The following is a 19,277-nucleotide window of genomic DNA, read 5'->3' on the forward strand; positions in this document are numbered from 1 at the left end:
AACAAGGAATACTGGGCCTTCAAATGACAAGACTAATGAAGAATGCAGTATCTAAGGGGTCTGTCTTGTTCTGAAGCCAAGTTTCCCAGAAGCCAAGTTTTCCAGTCCTTTTAAGGGAGAAGACATCATATCTGTCTGGCCCTGGAGTATCTTTTGTCTCAAGTAACTGCTGAAGTGTGGAGAGGGGCTGTGAGGTCACTGGTTTTACTCTGTTTCTATCAAAAGTACTAAGTTTTCAAGCTTTGGCAGAACTGGTTACTATGTGGTGTGGTCAATTCTGGGTCAGACCAAAACAGGTTTTGTCTCAGAGTAAATACGGTCTGGGAAATGAATAGAATTCTATTCAGTTGTGCTATATTTCTTCATTTGAGCCCTTAGAAAAAGGAAGAATGTTCTCTGGCGGAGTTTTACTTTCAGTAATAAAGTTCCTGCCCTAGAAAGGAAAAACTGTTGGGTTTTTTCTACTGTACTTCTTCAGGCTCCCTTTTTGAGTTTTCCCAACTTTTTTCTTCTGTTTCTTGGAAGACTGGAAAATGAATGACTGCAGATCTAAACTTCACAGTAAAGAGCTGCATTGTGTATTCCACTTGTGCTTAGTCACAGCTAGTTTAGTTGTTTTGCAGTAAACTATAAAACTCAGGATTTTATCTGATTTATGGAGGGAAACAGTGAAGTGTTGACGTGTCAGCATCCCCGAGTTGCTGCACCTGACCCAGCGACGCACCTGAAGTGAAATAAGCTTGTGATAGCACAGTAACTTGTTTCATTTAAATTTGACTTCAAGAAGGGTTTTAAGGATTTAGATTTCTTAGGCACTGTAGATTGTGGAGATATCTTAATAAACACTGGTAAAAGGTTTTGTGTCAAGTTGCTTTTGGAATGGGTATCCTTGCCATTAAGTATGGCATTGTGAAATGAGGAAGCAGAAGCCAGACAGTCTTGCTTCATTATCATTGTAGTTTCTTTCCTTTTTTGACTGAAAACCCCAGTCCTACTTCTGCTATTGAATTTCAGGCTTAGGTTATGGGAGACTCAAGTGGTGGTTTCACAGTTTCAGTCACTCTCATTTCAGTATTCCAAATGTTTTGCACTGAGTTATTGCAGAAATAAATCAGCCCAGCAAACAGACCTGCAATACTTTCTCAGGGTAAATGTTTTATGTGCATTCTGCAGTTGTGTAAATAGGCTCGCTAAGTGACATATCCAGTTTCACTTGGGAAGTTTATTTTAGATTATGGTTTTCTACTCCAGTGTATCATCCACAATACCATCATCTCTCTGAACAATGCCTTCTGGGTATGGTTTTCTCCTCTTGACACGTGCAGCTGTGTAGAGACGTTTTCCAGTTTCTGTACCTTTCATATGTACACTTTGGTTTTCTTTGTCTGCCTGGCTTTATTGAGAAAGGTGTTGTCTCCCATACCTAGATGCAGTTCTGTTTTCTGCCAGGAGCTTCTCTCTTTCCTGAGCTACATCTGTGTCAATCCATTTAAATAAATTCCAGAAATGCTGTTCAACTGATTACTTGAACACCATGACCATAATGTGACTTCCTCTAACTGGAATACAAGTATTTTAGAAAAAATTAGACCTCTTCCAGATTACTCAGGTGGGATAATTGTATGTGGGTTTGACATTGTTAAATAAAACACATGAAGTCAGATGACTTGTCTGGAGTTAAAACCTGTTTAAGAGTGAGGGTCCCTGTGCCTCCGACCATGCCATGTTCACCATGTGGTGGTTTTTCTGAGCCACACAGGGCCTGCAAATAGGATTTTTTAACTCTGTGCCATGTTTGCTTTCTCAGGCAAGATTTATAAATTGACCAGCACCTCACAGAGTGACCTTTACACGTGGGATTACATTGCCTGTTTAGGTAATGTACTATAACTCTGTCACTATCTGTGTCAAAGATCTTGGATAATGACTCAATGTTACACTCTTTCTACTGGCTGCCATCTGTGTATTGTAAAAGTTAGTGCAACACTAGACCATTCTGGTCTGATGCCAAGGGCAAAAGTATGTGTTCTTTGCCTGGAACATTAGTAATATTTTAGACACCTTGGACTATATTCACATGTTTGAACACTCATAACCCTTCCTGGCATCATTTCATCAACTGAACTGTGGTAATTTTAATAGTAGTCTTTATATACAAAATATAAGAAATTAAAAATCTGAAAGTAATATGTTTTGACAAAATAAATGGGGAAAAACCTTGGAAGTAAGAAGTATTTTTCTGATAATCTGCGTTTTAGGATGAATGCGTAAAAGAGCCTGTGGGGGAGAGAAAAAAATCAGTAAAATTCTTTAATTTAGGCAGTAATAAAGAGACTTTAAGCTTTGCTTACTATTGCATCACAACCAGTGAGAAGAATTCAGCTTAACTTGTAAAGAGGCTGCTGTGGAGTGCCTGGCCTTAAGTGAAGGTGGTGTTCCAGCTGAGAAGGGACTGACCATTTCTCCAGTGACAGGAAGTTTTTGAACTTGACCACCTTTTGAACCTAATCCAGTGTTAGAGTTATCTCACTTTCAGCTGCATAATTTAGCAGTGGAACTGGAGAAGTCTTTTTTAGGACTCTCTTCTCCTTTCCAGAGAGGCTGAAAAGACCCTGCTGGTTTCATCTCTGCCAGTAGCAGAGGGTTTCTTGTTCATGCTTCAAGTTAAGTACAAGAGAGAGCCCTGTGCTCATGCACATCAGTGATCCTGAAAGCCTTGACAGCTTGTTTGCTTCTCCTGTAACACACAGCTAACACTGAGACATTGGATTTAACTCAGGGCAGAAATTTCAGCCGTTGATCTGAAGCAGAAGTGTTAGTGGAATAACAAGAAGTTAAAAATGTTGGTAAAAAGATGGATTTTTCATGCTGTGTCCTCAGATTTTTGGCACAGATTGTGATCCAAAGAATCCAGAAAGCTTAAATCACCTTTCTGGACATTGCAGTGGTGTAGAGCAGTATTGAGATGATGCTTCAAACAGATTAGACTCAAGTATACTCAGCATTAGAAGTATTTCTAGCAAGGGAAAAAGAAATTGGGATGTTTGTGGAACCAGAAAGAAAATACAAAAAGTCCGCAGAATCTAGTAAGACATTTTAAAGAACAAAGGAACCTCTCTGTGAGCAGGTTAATGAGCTATTTGAATTGTGCCCACAAAAATTTAGAAGAAGATGAACAGAAAGTCAAAGCAAATCTGAAAGGCTAATATTTATCTGGAAAAGCTACTGTTGGCCAGAAATTGAGGTTACCAGGTGTTAATTTGCTGGCTACCTCACTTAATTGGGGAAAAATTAGTAGGAACCAGATTGTGCTCACACCTTTTTTTCTCAGTTCTTTACAAAAAAATTCTAGTGCAAAATGATGGAAGAGAAATAAAAGTGGGTGGTGGGAGTGGGATAAAATGGCATCTGTAGCATCCTGTATCATGTGCCAACACTACTCTCTTGACAGCTGTACTAATTGGGCATACAGGAGCTTACACTCGTCTCTGATTTCAGTATTTTATTAGAAAAGTTGTGTCAAAACTGAAATATTAATGTAGGAAGTAGCCCAACTTCCCTTGATTGTGACATATATTTTGGAAGGTGTGCAGAGACAGGTGTTCAGAAGTGTTTCTGAGGCAAATGAATTTGGCTCATGAATTAAAACATCACAGTCCCACATAATTGTTTTGTCACCAGACTAATTAAGCCAAGGGTTGTCCTTGTTGTGAAAGGGGACTGCTCACCTCTGCCATCTGTTGGGACTCTTCCTCTCCAGTTGTCAAGAGCCTGCTGGAAGAGGCTTTCTTTGCCTTCATCCCCATTCTTGCCCTGCTGCAGTTGGAGGTGCCTGACCTTTTACAGCTCTGTTCCTGGATAAAGAATAAAACTTCCCTGTTCCAGGCAGACATATATACAAGTATTGCAAATAGGGTTGTGACTCAGCCTTTCCCCGGGGACTCAGCGCTGGAGCGAAGGCGGAGCGGGGAACAACACGGAGCCACAGACCAAAAGTGCTTAGAATTTCCCATCCTTAAATCAGCATCCTTGTAATCTAACAGAGTTAAAAGATGAATCAGCCCTACAAAAATGCAGAGCTGCTCGTGATTTGTTGGAGGTACAGGGGAATGGCAGGAATAGTACAGGCACTGTGGTAATCTTTTGGAGACATACCAGGCTCAGCATTAACAGACAGAGATCCAGTGCCAGAGACATGAAGCTTTCTAGAACAGAAGAGATGCCAAAAGCTATGTTTGGGTTAGAGGATACTGAAGGGAAAGCCTCAGGGGTAATGGATCCTCGCCCAGTGAACATAACCCCCTGTCCCCGCTGTAACCTTGTGGTGAAGAGAGCCTTTGCGTTTTCAGAAATATTTGAATATCACATATGCTTTTGGGGGTTTAAACTTTGCTCACGGTAGGTGGTGGATTTTGCTAATGGTCCTGGAGAAGGAATAGTATTTATCTCTTTGTTTTGTGTTAGAGGGAACAGACATACTGAAAGACATAAAAAGCAGGAAACAAATCTATCTGAATGTGAGATTATGTCAGAGCTCTTTCCGTAGCTGATGTGAGGCTGGACTTAGTCAACTACTAATCAGCTGCAAGCTGGGAGAGAGTTACTGGAGGCTGGAAGATTCTTCTAGGAATCAATATGCTAAATATATCAAGGAAGATACATTACAGACAGGAACACTTCCCGTTGATTGCCTCTGTGCTGATGAGGCTTGGAGTGAGGTGGCCCCGTTCCCAGCTGAGGCATCTGTTGCCTGTGTAGTTCAGTCAGAGGTGATGCTGCACGGGTTCCTGGCAAGTGGGTACCCAAATGAGGATGAAATGGCTTAAACTTGTTTCATGTCAGCCACCAAATAACCATAGGCATAGACTCCTTAGCTAAAGCCAGTCTGGAACAAAGCATTTTTATGTAGAATGCCAAAAAAAAGAATCCTGTGCTTTTTAATGACCCAGTCTCCTGAACTTCATCCAGCTCCACCCTCTACAAAAAAAAAAAAAAAAAAAAAAAAAAAAAAAAAAAAAAAAAAAAAAAAAAGATAGACCAAGAGCTTTAATGCCTTCTGAGGACATACATATGTCAGTTCAAGACTATTTAATAAACTCTTTTGAAGTCTTCATTCTTAACCTACCTCATGGCATTGTGTCAGAAAGCAGCACCACAGAATTTGAATACTAGGCAAATATTCCAGAATAATTTAACCCTTAGGTGATGTGCTTGGGAGCTCCATCTCCATGGAAGTACTACATTTAAAGTGTTGCTCATAGTGAGAGACACCAGGTAGCTCTGCCGTGACATCTTTTCGCATTTGATTTCAGACCGTGCACAGGACCCATTGTTCCCCAGCCACTGTGGCCTTTGAGCCAGAATAGCTCCGTGGAAGACCTTTCTGTCAGCAGTCCTTTGGTAGAGAGCAAATGAAAGCTGAGCTGTCTGGCAACAAATCCTAGCAAGCCAGAGCTAGTTTAACTGGTCAAGCTATTTTTCTTTCCTCCCTGGAGTACCAGGCTTTAATTGTCTGAAAATACTAAATTGTTGTAAGCAGAGCCAGGGGTTAAGAAACAGATACCCAACTCCAGCAGTTCTAGGGTATATCCTTGGAACTGCTTTCCAAGAGTAAATATTAATTTTAGCTGTAAAGCACAGTCAGCTGCAAGGAAATCTGGTGATCAAGGTAAACTGTTCTGTTTTTTGCTTTTCTTGGTGACAAGTTATTGTATGGCTCTTAGTTCTAAAGAGAACAGCGCTGAGTACAGTCACACATGTTTTCCATTGATTGGTTGATAGGAAAAAATTGATTGTGTCTGTGCTATACAGTGACTGTACATAGCTCTGTGTACAGCATCATGCTGGTTTCTCTTGCAATTTACCTATTCATCAAGGGTAAATAGCTGCTGTTTGCTGCAGCCAGGGCTGTGGGAATCAGTGAGTAAACCCTCTGTGGAATAAACCCCTGGCAGTTTGCAAACAGTCAGATCTTCCAGCTCCTGGCTGAACTGAAGAATCACAAGTGTGAAATGCACTGTGAAAACATTTTTGCCAGTGAAATGTGTGTTGTCCTGGTGGGAAGAAGGGCTCAGAGAAAGTGTTTCTCTGCAGTTCAGAACGTGTGGGTGTCCAGTCCCCACACACTTTGCTAGAGCTGCCTGCAGAGTCTGCCTGCTGTGAAGGAGATTTTGCTCTTTAGGTACTTGAAAACTCTTGGGTGCTTTATGCTGTAACACCAAATGTTCCACATAACTTGACACGTGCCTGTATATCAGAATATCAAAATATGGGAAACTTAAGCCCTGTGATTTAAATGTGTGCATTGTGTACACCAGAGCACTAGGAAATATTTCTTCAGTTTGGGTGGATGGGGGAAAGGTGCAGAAGGCAACTTGGAGGCTTGAATGTCAGTATTCCTGGTTCATTTATGTTGTTTCCCTGCAGGTGTCTGAAAGCAAACCCTGAAGTTACAGAAAGCAATAGGTTAAAATCATGTTCTGTGGTATGTTTCTTCTAAATCTGTTTGAATGCTTTGAGGTTTTAGGAGCTGGTGTCATTTAAGGAGAAAAATGAATTTGTGGCGAAAGACTTGGAGTCAGGAGGATGAGGCTTGTTCCTGGCTCTTCAGTGCATTTCCCATGTGACTCTGAAAGTCACAAAATCCTTTTGTTGCACTTTCCTATTCTTAGTGCAGGGATAGGAGTCTTTTTAGAGGCATGGTATCATCTTTGCAATTAATTAGGCATTAATACCTTATATCCAAAATTTCTGGTGGAAATTCTATTACTAGTATATGAAAAAACAATTGCCAAAGTCAGCACAGCTGAAGAACCTGCTTAACTTTGGTTACTTAGAGTAGCTTGCTCAGAACAAAACTGGGGGGGAGTCTTTGGGTGTTGCATATATTCCTCCCATCACACTGACCTTGACTGTAAGTGGTCTTTTGAGGCGGTTTCGAGCTGCTAGTGCAGCCTCAGCCTCTTTTTAATATACTTGTTAAAAATGCTTGTGAATGTGTTTATTTACAATTCAACTGTATTGTTCTTTTTCTCTGCTGAATTAATTTTCTTGGTGCTTTAAAGGACTTCATTGTACAGCACAGTTGTCACTGAGGATGGGAAGTGTCACTCAGAGTAGAAGCAGATAGCAATAAAATTACTGTGTTCCCATAGATTCACTTGAGTGCCACCTGCCATTTCTGACCTATCACATAATTAGGACCAGCCCTGACCTGTGTGGGTGGGTGACCACCAGAGCAGCTCATTACAGCTATCAGGTTGGATTTTCTTGGTGGAGCTGTTACCAGAGGGAGGTAAATGTGTCCTGCAGAAGAGAAGCAGGAGGAGAGAATTCTTGCTCCTTTTCACCCTTTCTTTTCATTTTCTGCCATTGCTCCCCATTTTCCTTGCTTTCTGCCTGTCATTTTATGTATTTTTGGGGATAGGAATAAAATTATTCTGAGTAGGGGGAAGGGAAGGATGCTTTGTCAAAATTAAATACTTGTGGATGTAGAAGTATTAAATTTTGTGTTCAACAGGCCTGATGCCTCAGCTTTATTCTTTGCTCCTATATCCTTTCTGTGTATTAGCATGAATACTTGGAGGCATAGGAGGCCAGGCTGCCCATCTGCTAAATAAGGTTGAACTTGCTATATCAATAAGTACCTAGTTAATGGAAGGGTTGCATTTCTTCAGGGTCTATAAAGCATTTAAAGGTCGTTGAACTAAAGACCATGTAAATGCAACTGTTGCCAAGATGAATTAACTTGTGCTGCAGGAACAATGAAACCATTTAGGACTTCTGAAACCAAGATTTTTGTTACAAATTTTGAATCACGGAAATCCTAGAGTGTGGTGGGGAAAAATGCAGAGGTTCACGAGGGAGGTGTGGAGTTCTTTCCCAATTTAATTTCTTTTGTTTTGCCTCTCTGCTTACAGATTCTCACAAACACAAAGATAAACACAAAGACCGAGAGCACCGGCACAAAGAGCACAAGAAGGACAAGGAAAAAGACCGGGAAAAGTCCAAGCACAGTAATAGGTGAGGAAAAGGTGGATGAAGTCTTTGTAGGCTAAAACACCATTGAATGTGCAGGCTTACAAGAATTACTCTGGTAATAAATGAGCATGGAATTGCTACATTTTGAGTGTGGTTTTCATGAGTGTAGGTGCTTTAAGCCTGATTTTTGTCATTGCCTGCATTTTTATGTGGGTGGCTGAAGCTGTGTATGTTGCAAATGTGAGATGATACTAATGTATAAAAGATCATTGCAGCTTAGTGTTGTTAAAGGTGTAGAAACCTCCTAGCTCAGCCTCATCTTTATGCAGATTGATGGGTTTTTGTTCATAATCTTTTGTGTGTGGTTCCAGTTGTTTCTCAGAAACATGGAGTTCTCTTCATGCTGGTGTGAACTTCCACCCCTTCAGCAGTAGGAGACCCCTATGTGGCTACTAGGCCTTCTCATAACTAGAAGTGTCTGGAAAGATGGTCCTCCAGAACCTTAGCCTGCCACCACGGTGGCTAAATATCTCAGCTGTGTGGGGCAGCACTGGGAAACTGCTGGGTTAGATGGATCCCAAAGGGCTGCGTGCTGTTTTGTCCAATGTGATTTATGCACTGCACTGCCACTGGATGGGGAAGGTGTTTGATGTGTCAGGTCACCCACATTGATGTGATGGCCTGTAGCTCTTGAGCTGCTGAATTCCTTGGTCCAGGTACTCCCTGGGAGCCAGGGGTGAGCACTGCAGGACCCAGGTTATGGAGGTCTGTGTGATAATTTGATGTGGTAGAGCACAGGACAAGTATGTCACAGCTTGGATGTTACTCAGGGAAATTTTCCTTTTTGTAACTCATGACCCACAAATGTCATGGAGCATAAATTGCCACCAAAACTTTCAAAAACTAATCCCTGGAGGGAAGGTTTCTGGTATGACACTTGCTGAATGACAGTGTTTATGCTGTGGGCAGGTGGGTGTATTAAGTAATTGCTGTGCAACTGTGATAGCGCTGTCCAAAAAGAAACAAAAAAGTTTGTGTTAACAATGATTTATATTAAAAAGAAGCATGAAGGGGAGGGAGTCTGTGCAGAGCAGTGGGTTTGCTTTATTGGGCTCAGATTTGATTTGAATTTTCTGTGATTTTACGAGAAGTTACACAAGCCTACTGTTCCATAATGTGTCTTTGATGGGGAAAAAACTCTAGGCCAAATAACTTGCATTTGCTGGCTCTCAGAACAAGGATTAAATGCTTTGTACATGTTCTTTGCCTTTGTTCACACATCTATATTGCCTTTATTTCTAGTTTTCATTTTCCTGATCATCATGCACCACAAAACTGACTGCCTCACATTTCCAAATGTTCACTGCTTCACCATTCTCCTGAAATCTTAGCAGAGCACATTCTTTTGTAAGGAGTAATTAAAGCACTGTCTTTAAATTCCCAAATTCATTAATGCTTTGACTTCATTTGTGTAGGAGTTGGAAATGGTCAGCGTGTTTTTAACTGTAAGAACTAATTATGGCTCATAACATGAAGCTGACTTTGCAAACAATAAATACCAAAACAGTGGACAGAAGATAGAATGGCTGTGATGTTTTGCGAGGTGTAGCTCAGGAGGTGACATGGAATCATGCCTTATCTTGAAGTACTTCCTTCCTCCCTAGCCTGTTGTCTTGAAATCCCTCTGGGAAAGGCATCATGTTTTCTAGGCACTGTGCCTAATGCTCCCAGTTGTTTCATGTCTCTGTTAAGTGCTTGTGTGTCCCGTGAGCACAGTACCTGCTGCATGCTGGGGTCCCAAAACAAGGTCCCTCTCTGTGGGTGGTGTGACTGGGTGCATGCGTGTGCAGGGGTTTGTTCAAAGCATTTTTTGGGAGAGATGATACAATAATGCTTTGCCCCTCAGGTTCCTTCACAAGGGAGGGCTTCACTCTCCCAGACTGAGTGTGTACACTCTGCCTTTCAAAGCTTCCACCTCAAAAATGAATGTATTATAGTGCTGAATCTTGAGATTTGGTTTTAAATGTGGTTCTTTGGGAAGTTAACATACATGGATATGCCTGTGATCTTCTTGAGATCACTCCTTCAGGACTGCTCCAGAATCTTCACTATCCCATTGAGGTTCAGTCATGCACAGGGTACCTGGCTCTTTGCTGTGTAAAAACAGCAAACTTGTAACTTCATAGAACTTCATAGAAATAATTGAAATTTAAACATTTCTTCCCTAAATGCTTTGATTCAGCTGTCACCCGTACAATTCCATAAATGTGAGTTGCTGTGAGAATCAGATTTTAGATTACCATTTTTTGAAAGAAAAAAGCCTGCCTGTTTGTACTGAAGTTTCTCTTTTGACAAGGAGAAACAAGCAAAAAATAGCCATGAATCTAGTAGAGAGTAAAGAAAAATTCTCCAAGAAACAAGAACAGGGTGGGGGGGTTTCAATGGTTTTTACCCGTATGAAGAATTTTTAAAGCACTTGATAAAAGGCTGTTAATTAATCCTTTGGAAAAGTTTATCTTAGATTTATTGAATTGCATGTAAATCTTCACGAAATCCGTTCTGTATTTCAGAAAAGCTGCTGTGTTGCTGTATCTTTGGTAGTTCTCAAAAGAGTTTGAATGATGCTTTAGCAGAAGTCGAAGCCATTGTTTTCTGGGAGGCTTGGATTGGTACCTGTGTGACATTTTATCTGTGGTGTGTGAAGAGCCCCTGATTGCATTCTGAGAAGCACAGTGCTCACAGTTAAGAGCAGTGTGTGGTTGTGTTTGAAGCAAATAGTTTTTGTGTCTGTCTGTAATAGTTTGACAGTTTCATTTCCTGTCCTGTACTGAAAAAGGCTTTTAAAATAAAACCTGCATCAAGAAGACAGAACAACTCCGATGCAGGAGAATAAATGTTTCCTGTATCCAGACTGTGAAGGATCTAAAATACCAAGATAAGTCTCTGAAATACCTAAAATAGACAATTTTGATTTCATATGACAGAAGTGTGTGGAGTGGTATGTAGAACTTCTTAATTTTGGTTCTTGCTTTCCTCCTCTCCCACTCACAAGATGACACTTATGTGTCTTAACCACTCATTTACAGCTGTAGTAAACTGGGAGAGAACATTTGCGTGCCTCAGACCTCCTCATCACCCCTCAAGGAAAGAAAATGCAAAGCCCACTTAAGAACAGTCTGTATCAAGGAATAAATCCACATCACTATCCAACAAAGTGTGGTTTTTTGCTCATTTTCTCAGCCCCATACTTTCTGGTCTGCAAACAAATCTAATACACATCCATTAAATATAAATGTCAGTGGTTATAAAAATAAAATGAAACAAATCCCATGTGGTAATAGGTTTCTGATCTGTGGGAGTTGAGTGTTTCGGAAAAGTAGACCACAGAAAATAATGGAATAGCAGGTCCTTTGAAGCCAGGCCTTGTCAGCGAGCAGGTTGGAAGTGTTGGCAGTAACAGGTGTGTCTGTGCCAGGTGTCCTGGGCTCTCTGCAGGGAGGGTGGGCTGCCAGGAGCCTCAGGAGGGCAGAGCTGCCTCAGGGCATGGGAGCAGAGAGGCTGCTCTGCAGCAGAGCTTGCTGTCAGCCTGACAAGCACTGGAGCCGCAGGAAGAAAATCTTCTGTCAGATTGCATATTTCCTCCATTTACTAAATCTCTTGTGATCACAGCTTGGGATGAACCAAGGCATGGAACACAGAAGGGATCCATAAACCTGATCTTCACTGGCATCTTCTAATTTTATGGTTTTGCTAGGAAAAACACAGATTGCAGGCATTTGCTAGCTATGGATGAAGATAAATTTCAGTTCAGATGTCTTGCACATATCCTCTGGTTTATTATGTGATGCTGATCTGCCTGGAACAGTGTGTGTTGGGGGTAGGAAGAGGCAGAGATACCTGACATAGGGTAAATACAATTTTAAAAAACAATTTTAAAAAGGACTTCACACCTGCAGTTCTCTAGCATGGGTTTTTCTGCCCCATTTTAGTGCACAGTTCACCTTAAGCAGTTTTCTATTGTGACACTGCTTTCCAGTAGTGAAAATTTTTGCTTTTTAATTAGTAGTCTACTTAATTCTCACATATCCATAGAAAGCATGTGCTAAGTATGATCCTCATTTCAGTGTGTGGATATTGTTCTTATTACTAAAATTTTTATCAGCTGTTGATTAGTCCAGCTTTTTATCTTGTTCCTCTTGCTGAAGGCTTGATCTGTTATCTGTGAAAAGACTTCTTTCACCAGAATGGTTTCAGGTTGTTTTCTTGCATTGCCAGAAACCCAGCAAGACCTTTGGGGCTCACGTGTTTATTCCCTGTAATTCCATATGATAACCCTCTAACAGCATAATATCCTGCAAGCCAGCTGAAAACCTGTCCTTCCCTGGGGTGCTGCTGCTTTGGAAGTGCTCCCTGCACAGGCAGCTCTCCCTTGGTGTGCATTAGCCTGGATGTGATCACAGGTTCCATTAATACTGTATTGCGTCAAACGAGACACGGGCTGTGTCACCTGTGCCCTGTCCCCATCGTGTTTTTAGGCTGCACTGAAATCACAACTCCCTGTTACTTTACGCTTCGGTTGTGCTGCAGCAGCTCCCGAGTAGGCACAGCTCCGATGGCAAGCGGCTCTGGCACTCGCTAGTAGCAGATTCCCTGTCATGAGCTAATTACAGCAGAGAGAGGAAATAAGAGACACTTTAGATACAGCATCCTTCCCAGCTTGTGGTTTTGAAGCTGGAATGGAAAGGGCCTGGGAAGGGATTATTAACGTACATAAATGGCACCTGAAGAATGCAGTGTTAAATTACTGCGAAGCTGTTGCAGTTTGAAGGAGGAAGCTGTGATCTGCACATCTGCTGTTCTTTGGAAACACTTTCCACTTGTGACTTTCCCATGTGATCTCGGCCTGAGCAGCTGCTGCCAGGTGCCTGGGCTCCCTTTCTCTCCCTCTCCTCTCTCCTGCAGGCAAGGGAAATGGCTTTTTCTGATGCATTTTCTGCTTCATGTGCTTCAGCCTGTGCACTCCACAGCCTTTGGATGTCCTTGTTTACACTAAAACTGTAAATGGAAGTCGGTAAGCAAGCTGGCACAAAGGATGGAGTGCTTCAGATGTGTGTACTCACCTGGCCTTTGTCTGAACTAAGCTGGTAGTACCATGATACACTTGTAGATGATGTCCCTTGTTCTGCCTATGTTAATGTGATCTCCCGCTGCACTTGGTTACCTTTAAAATGCACAAACGGTGCAGGTTTGTCAGCATTAAACACCTTCAAGAGGCATAGCTCTGAGTCCTGTTGCAGTGATGCAGCTGCAGTGGTCTGGGTGAGAAGGAAGACCTTATTTTGTCAGCAGGACTGGTTATGAGCCATTGTTATGATCCAGTTGTCCTGTTTTGAGGCTAACTTCCCCTGGAGCTTCCCTCTGTCTTACGGGGATTTTGCTGTCCTACTTCCATGACTCCAAGCTGGCCTGTTGGCAGAGAGGTATGTGCAGGAAAGGTAACAAAGGACTCACGGAGCTCTGAACAATGAATTCAAGATAAAATTAGCAGTGTCCATGTGATCTTGAGACCATTTTGCTTGGTTTCTTTAAAGAACAGTGATTTTTTTTCTTCCAGTTTTGAATTGACCAGGAAGATAGACTTCTGATCTTTAAATTGTTCCTGGTCCCTCCTAATAATAGCGTTGGGATTGTCTGAAATAGCTTTCTGATAGAAGGCTGAAACTCCATCTTCAGGGTAAGGATGGCATCCTGTTGCCTTCTCTTTTCTTTTGAGATTAGTGTGGCGGTTAAATTGTGTTCCCTGTAGGCTCACATACACATCTGAGCCAAATGAAAGACCAAATCAGCTCAGCTTGACTGCAGTTAATATGCAAGAAACTTGCTTTGCTTTGGGAGAAAAAAGAAGTTCCTCTTCTAAGGATTGTTGCCTGAGGCTTTTGTTAGCAGTTCATTTCCAAGGGAGCTTTTCTGGGAGATGGACGTTTCCATTCCTCCAAGAGAAAAGGGTTATGAGCCTTTCGTGTTGCACATGTGAAAATTTCTGCGCTGAGCTGTTGAAGAGCTGTGATCCAGTGTCTGGAAAGACACAGGACTGGCTTTGCCTTATTTACTAATAAGGGAAAGAAATTTATGCTCTCTTTTAACATTGGAGTGAAAAGTACACAGTATCAGACTTTTATCTAGGGAATTCCTTCCAGTCACCAGGAACAGCAGCAAGCAGGACCTTGTGGCCAAGCCACCAGTGCTGATCTTTGGAAAATGAAGCTGCAGAGTGAAACTGGAGACTGAGTTTCCTTAGGTTATCTGAGCCCACATTGCTTGGTTGAGAAATTTACTGCTCATTGTAGAGCAAAGGGGAAGGATAGTCTTATGATAAAAAATTAAATTAAGACCAACAACTAAGACTGAGTCAGGAAGCCAGACTTCTTGATTCTGGTTCTGATGCTGAAAAATCTGAGAAACTATGCTGAAAAATTTAGATTAGATTGCATGACAGCTTTTCAATTCTGGCCACTTAGTCTCTTTCAAGAGGGATGTCATTTGAGCTTCTACTTAAACAAGCCTAAGTTTTTAGAGGTTTTAGCACCTTTTTTCATTCCAGCTGTATTTCTGTAAGCATTCATGTCTCTGCCTCTAGGCTAGTGGGGATTTGTGTCTGTTTCAGTCTTAGCTTTGCAGATCTAGATTGTCATCCATTATTTGGCTTTTAATCATGCTTTGTGTACATACCAGGGCTCTTCCAGTCATGTACTGAAAGCTACTGCTTTTGGCTGCTAGAGAGGTTGAATATAGTGCTTTGGAAAACCAAAATATTTGTCTTCTTTTGGTGGTGGTTTTTTTTTTGTGTGTGTGTGTGCTTTTTTGTTTGTTTGTTTTGTTGTTTTTGATGGGTTTTTTTCTGTTCCAAACTCCTAAGCAACAGCCACTGCCATGAGCTTTACCTCAGAGCACTATAACTCCAGTGGTTGCAGTGTGTACCATGCTTCAGTGGTACAAATTAATGTCTGAGTAAAACATGTTATTTCAGGTAGGATTTAAATATCAAATAAGAACGAGTCAGAAAATAAACACAAGTAGACTTGGAAAAAACAAGATGGGTCTGAGCCTTGTGTGTATTTGTTATGATTGTTTTTGTATGTTAGAAGTGAAGAATCACGGAATGGTTTGGGTTGAAAGGGACCTTAAGGCTCATCTCATTCCACGCACTGCCATGGGCAGGGACACCTTCCACCAGACCAGGTTGTCCAAGCCCTGTCCAACCTGGCCTTGAATACAGGGATGGGGCAAACACAACTCAGATTGGTGAAGGAAGGTTGAATATCAGTCATTGATACTGAACATTATTATGAGTATTGGTTTAAATATGTGAAGGTTGAGATACCTCTTAAATTGTCGGCCTTAAATCTTTGGCAAATGGGGTACCTGGCATACCGATACCAATGCAAGATATGGAGTCAGAATTTCCAGACCTTTCTGAGTTTCAAAATTACTAGTAATGTGTGGGGATTTTGCTTTCAGATAGTCAATGAATCTGATTGGAGCAAAAGAAAATGAAATAGGTGTCTTGAGCTTGGAATACTGATGAATAAACAGGGTACAGAACCTGGATGAGAGGTCTGAGAGCAGGAGCAAGCAGGCATGTTGTGGATTTCCAGGATCCAGTGTCAGGATGTTCCGTGTCTGTACTCTCATGTCCTGAGCTCACTGTACATAACATGATCTGCTGGGTAAGAATAGTCTGCAGTTGTTGAGTCTGCTCACAGGCAGCATGTGGTGCTGTGTGTCTAACTGCAAGCATTCCTAGAGTGTCTGTTGCCTTTTGATGTGCACATAGGCCTCCACTGCTTTGTATGAAGAGGTTGCTAGAGAGTTAAAATGAAGCTGGTTTCTCTTGCTGCTGATCTCTTACTGTCACACAGTGTGTGAATATACTGATTTCCTTCAGAGATGGATTTTCATGCTTTAGCTGCTTGAGCTTGGATGGCTGATGTGTGTTTATTCAATTTATTCAATGTATACTTATTGGAGTGTTATTATTCAAGTTACTCTGGGCTTGAATTATTTAGACCTTTGGCAGGTTCACATGCATTTGTCCATGCTGGCGTCTGCAGTTGTAAGCTGGGTGTGGGTTGGTGTGTTTGTGACTGTCATTGTGCCTTGCTCCTAATCAACACAAGACTGTGGGAATTGGTTAATGTGCTGTTCGCTCTCTGTAGCCATCAACCTTTTTGCAGTCTGTTTCTGTGACAGAAAGAAGTCTTAAAGAATCTGTAATTTTTAAAAATCATGCTCTTGCCCAGCATTCCTGGCTTTTTTTTCAGGGCTGTGTTCACCCAGATTGGTTTGGGCTTGCACCTGAGTGTTGAAATAACTGAAATAAGGAAAGTGCTTTTTTCTAGTAAAGCTTTGTAGTGCATTTTGTAATCTTAAGGAGAAGCAGTGTGTCCCAGAGAACAGCAGTGATGGGAGTCAGGTGCTGAGAAGGGAGAGTGTGAACAGCCAGGATGAGGAAGGCAGCTTGGTTGGTGCCTATCCATTCTGATTTACGCCGTGCCTTCGACTTGCTAAAGCCCTGGGTGACCTCAGGGAGTCCACACAGCCTTATAAGTGTGTATTGAAGGTCTGTAGAACTGCCAGGCTTGTTGCTTGGCTTCCACACCACTGCTGCTAATCCTTGTGGCTAGTTCTTGATGTTTCTATTCTGAGTCTCCTGAGAGTATTGCCTCACTTTTGGCTTCGGGGTTTGTCATTGCATGAGAAACCTCATTTTCATTTGAAAACAGCCATGTGTCTTTCTAGCTGATCAGAAAAACTTGAAAATTTATCCTAATGTCTCAGAAATCAGAAGCAGGTAGAAGCAGAATAATAAAGGTTGATTTTCTTCTCCTTGTATGCATTTTCATATGTGTTCTGACTAAAGATTCTAGGTATTTAAACTCACAGTAGTGCTATTCATAACACCAGAGTAGTTACACACCAGGTCCTCCCTTGGAAACACCTTTGCTGGGTTCTTGCCCCACAGGATGGGGCTGTTTCAGCACAGCTTGGCTGGCTGTGGTGGCATCAATGGCTCCAGCTGAGGACTGCAGCGTTATTCCTGCCTTTTCTGTTTGACTTTGCATAAACACAAGGACATCACATATCCTGTTTGCTCTGGTTTTCCCATCTGTTTGGGAATAATAGAGATCAGCGGTTTTCTCTTTAAGTTCCAGAGATGAGAGCTGCTACAATGACAAACCGTTGTCTGAGCAAAAGCTGACACGGGCATTGACAGGGCTGCCGGCTCTGTTCCAGTAACCTTTTATGTGGACTAGGAAAAGAGGAAAAGCAGAGACAGTGGGAATTCATCCTAAAGTGTTGAGTTTTAAGTATAGCAGCTGTGGATTTCCTCAGCAATCCAGGCTGATGGGTTTTCTGAAGAGGCTTGGCAACTGGGATTTTGTAGTATCCCTCCTGTTCTTCTTCCTGAGGAGAATGGGTCATGCCTGACAGGAGACTGTGGTGGATCTTCCTGTTAAGGTGATCCCTTATTTTTTAGGGTTTGTAATTATCGAAACCTGTGACTCTTTACCACTGGAAATTGTATTAGTCAAATCTCCTTGTGTTCTCCTCTGCAAACACACTCTCTTGTCTTGCAGTGAGCACAAAGATTCCTCGGAAAAGAAACACAAAGACAAGGAGAAAACCAAACACAAAGATGGCAGCTCAGAGAAACACAAAGACAAACACAAAGATAAAGACAAGGAGAAGAGAAAGGAAGAGAAGGTGGGTGTCCCCTGTGGGAGAGACAAGAGAATGGGTCTGGCTTACAATACTGAATAGTACAAACTCAGTGGGTTAGATATAGCTTGTACTTCTGTTGACTTGGAGAGAATTATCCCAATGCTAACCCAGACACTTTGTGGTGTGCTAGGTATGAACTCATAAGGGCTTTATCTGCAGGTATGTGAATAGAAATAGTTCCACCATGGAGCTGTGTCTGCTGGCTCCACATTTTCTCTGACTGCATTTCACTTTGCCAAGCTTGGGTTCAGAGACAAGGGAGAAAAATCAGTCATATCACATTCAGTCCATGCAAGAACAAACTATGTACTTATTTCCAATTTGCTGTGGAAATTGGAGGGCCAAAACATGCTGATTTGACTAAGACTTGCAGAAAATGTTGCCTCTCTGTCATGTAGGTCACTAAGAACTACAGGAGATAGTCACAGTTCTGCAAGTTAAATGCTCTGTGTTGGAAAATGCTAATCAGCTCCTACTTTTTATGTTTTTCAGATGAAATCATCTTCTGGTGATATAAAAATAAAGAAAGAAAAGGAAAATGGTTTCTCCAGGTAAGAAATCAGGTCTATGATTTGGAAAAAGCTGCAGTTTGACTTTTCATAGGTGCTCAGTGTTTGAATCCTCTCACTTGGCCTTGAGAAAAAATTGGAGCACTCTTAAGCCCTTCAGAAGATATGTTCTTCTCAATTAGGAGAATGGGTAGCTCTGCTTACCCAGTAACTGGAGATGGGAGCTGTGGAATACCTGGTGTCCTTCACATGCTGGTTTTGCCTTAAGTATTCAGGAGCTGGGTTCTGCCGAGGACAGACTGAACTATGGGAACAGTGGTAGCTGGATTTGAAAGAACCTCTGTTGTAAAACTGGAACTTGAACCCTGTAGACAGTGTGCTGGAGGCAGGACACAGGAAAGCCAATTAATTGCCTCTGTGTGTCTCTTGTGTACTGTGACTGCAGCCTGAAGCCTTTGGAGAGGAGTGACAAGAGTGACGTGTAAAATGAGAAGTACCTTCAGGAAATGCATAGATGTCCTACTCTAGTACTGCATTCCTGCTTATAATAGAACCTCCTGGACTCGAGTGTTGTATCAGTCATTGCTAAGTAGTCTTATTAAAACTGAAGTGAGCAATTGGTAGAAGAGTACTTTTTCTTAATGGTCAACCAAGATCTCTCTTGACTTGTTTACAGTCCAGACATCGGTTATTTTTAAGGTGCTAAATGCAGTCCACTGACTGCACTGAAGGTGTGTGGTATGGTGGATGTATGCATCCATCCATGTTTGTTAGTCAAGAACAGCACTTAGTTCATGGAGTCTTTCAGTTTATGAGTCCACTTAAAAATCAAAACAAACAAAATCTTTCCAATCTCAGCACGTTCTGTGGATACAGAGAGGCTGGGAGAAGGCACCTGCCTGGTCTATGCCTTTAAGGTATTCTTTGTTTGTTTTGATTGTGCCCTTTTGACATGAGTTCTTCCATCTGTTTCATTTCCCTGCTCTTATTATTTAGAAACGCAAA

The 19,277-nt window shown here is 41.7% G+C and overlaps 1 protein-coding gene across 3 annotated transcripts in view; it reads left to right on the forward strand.

Annotated features, from left to right (window-relative positions):
• The window catches only part of TOP1 (DNA topoisomerase I), a 66,548-nt gene that overhangs the window by 21,421 nt on the left and 25,850 nt on the right, over nucleotides 1-19,277 (forward strand). The window contains exons 1-4 of one of the 3 annotated variants that reach the window (XM_062505311.1): nucleotides 6,436-6,484; nucleotides 7,920-8,022; nucleotides 17,619-17,745; nucleotides 18,256-18,314. In XM_062505311.1, the coding sequence (XP_062361295.1) occupies nucleotides 6,475-6,484; nucleotides 7,920-8,022; nucleotides 17,619-17,745; nucleotides 18,256-18,314 (299 nt within the window). In that variant the 5' untranslated portion in view covers nucleotides 6,436-6,474. Of the gene's footprint in view, nucleotides 1-6,435; nucleotides 6,485-7,919; nucleotides 8,023-17,618; nucleotides 17,746-18,255; nucleotides 18,315-19,277 lie in introns of those variants that run through there. The other 2 variants (XM_062505310.1, XM_062505312.1) reach the window with 2 other exon arrangements.

The sequence above is a fragment of the Cinclus cinclus genome, chromosome 18 (genome assembly GCF_963662255.1).
Source record: "Cinclus cinclus chromosome 18, bCinCin1.1, whole genome shotgun sequence".
NCBI lineage: Eukaryota > Metazoa > Chordata > Aves > Passeriformes > Cinclidae > Cinclus > Cinclus cinclus.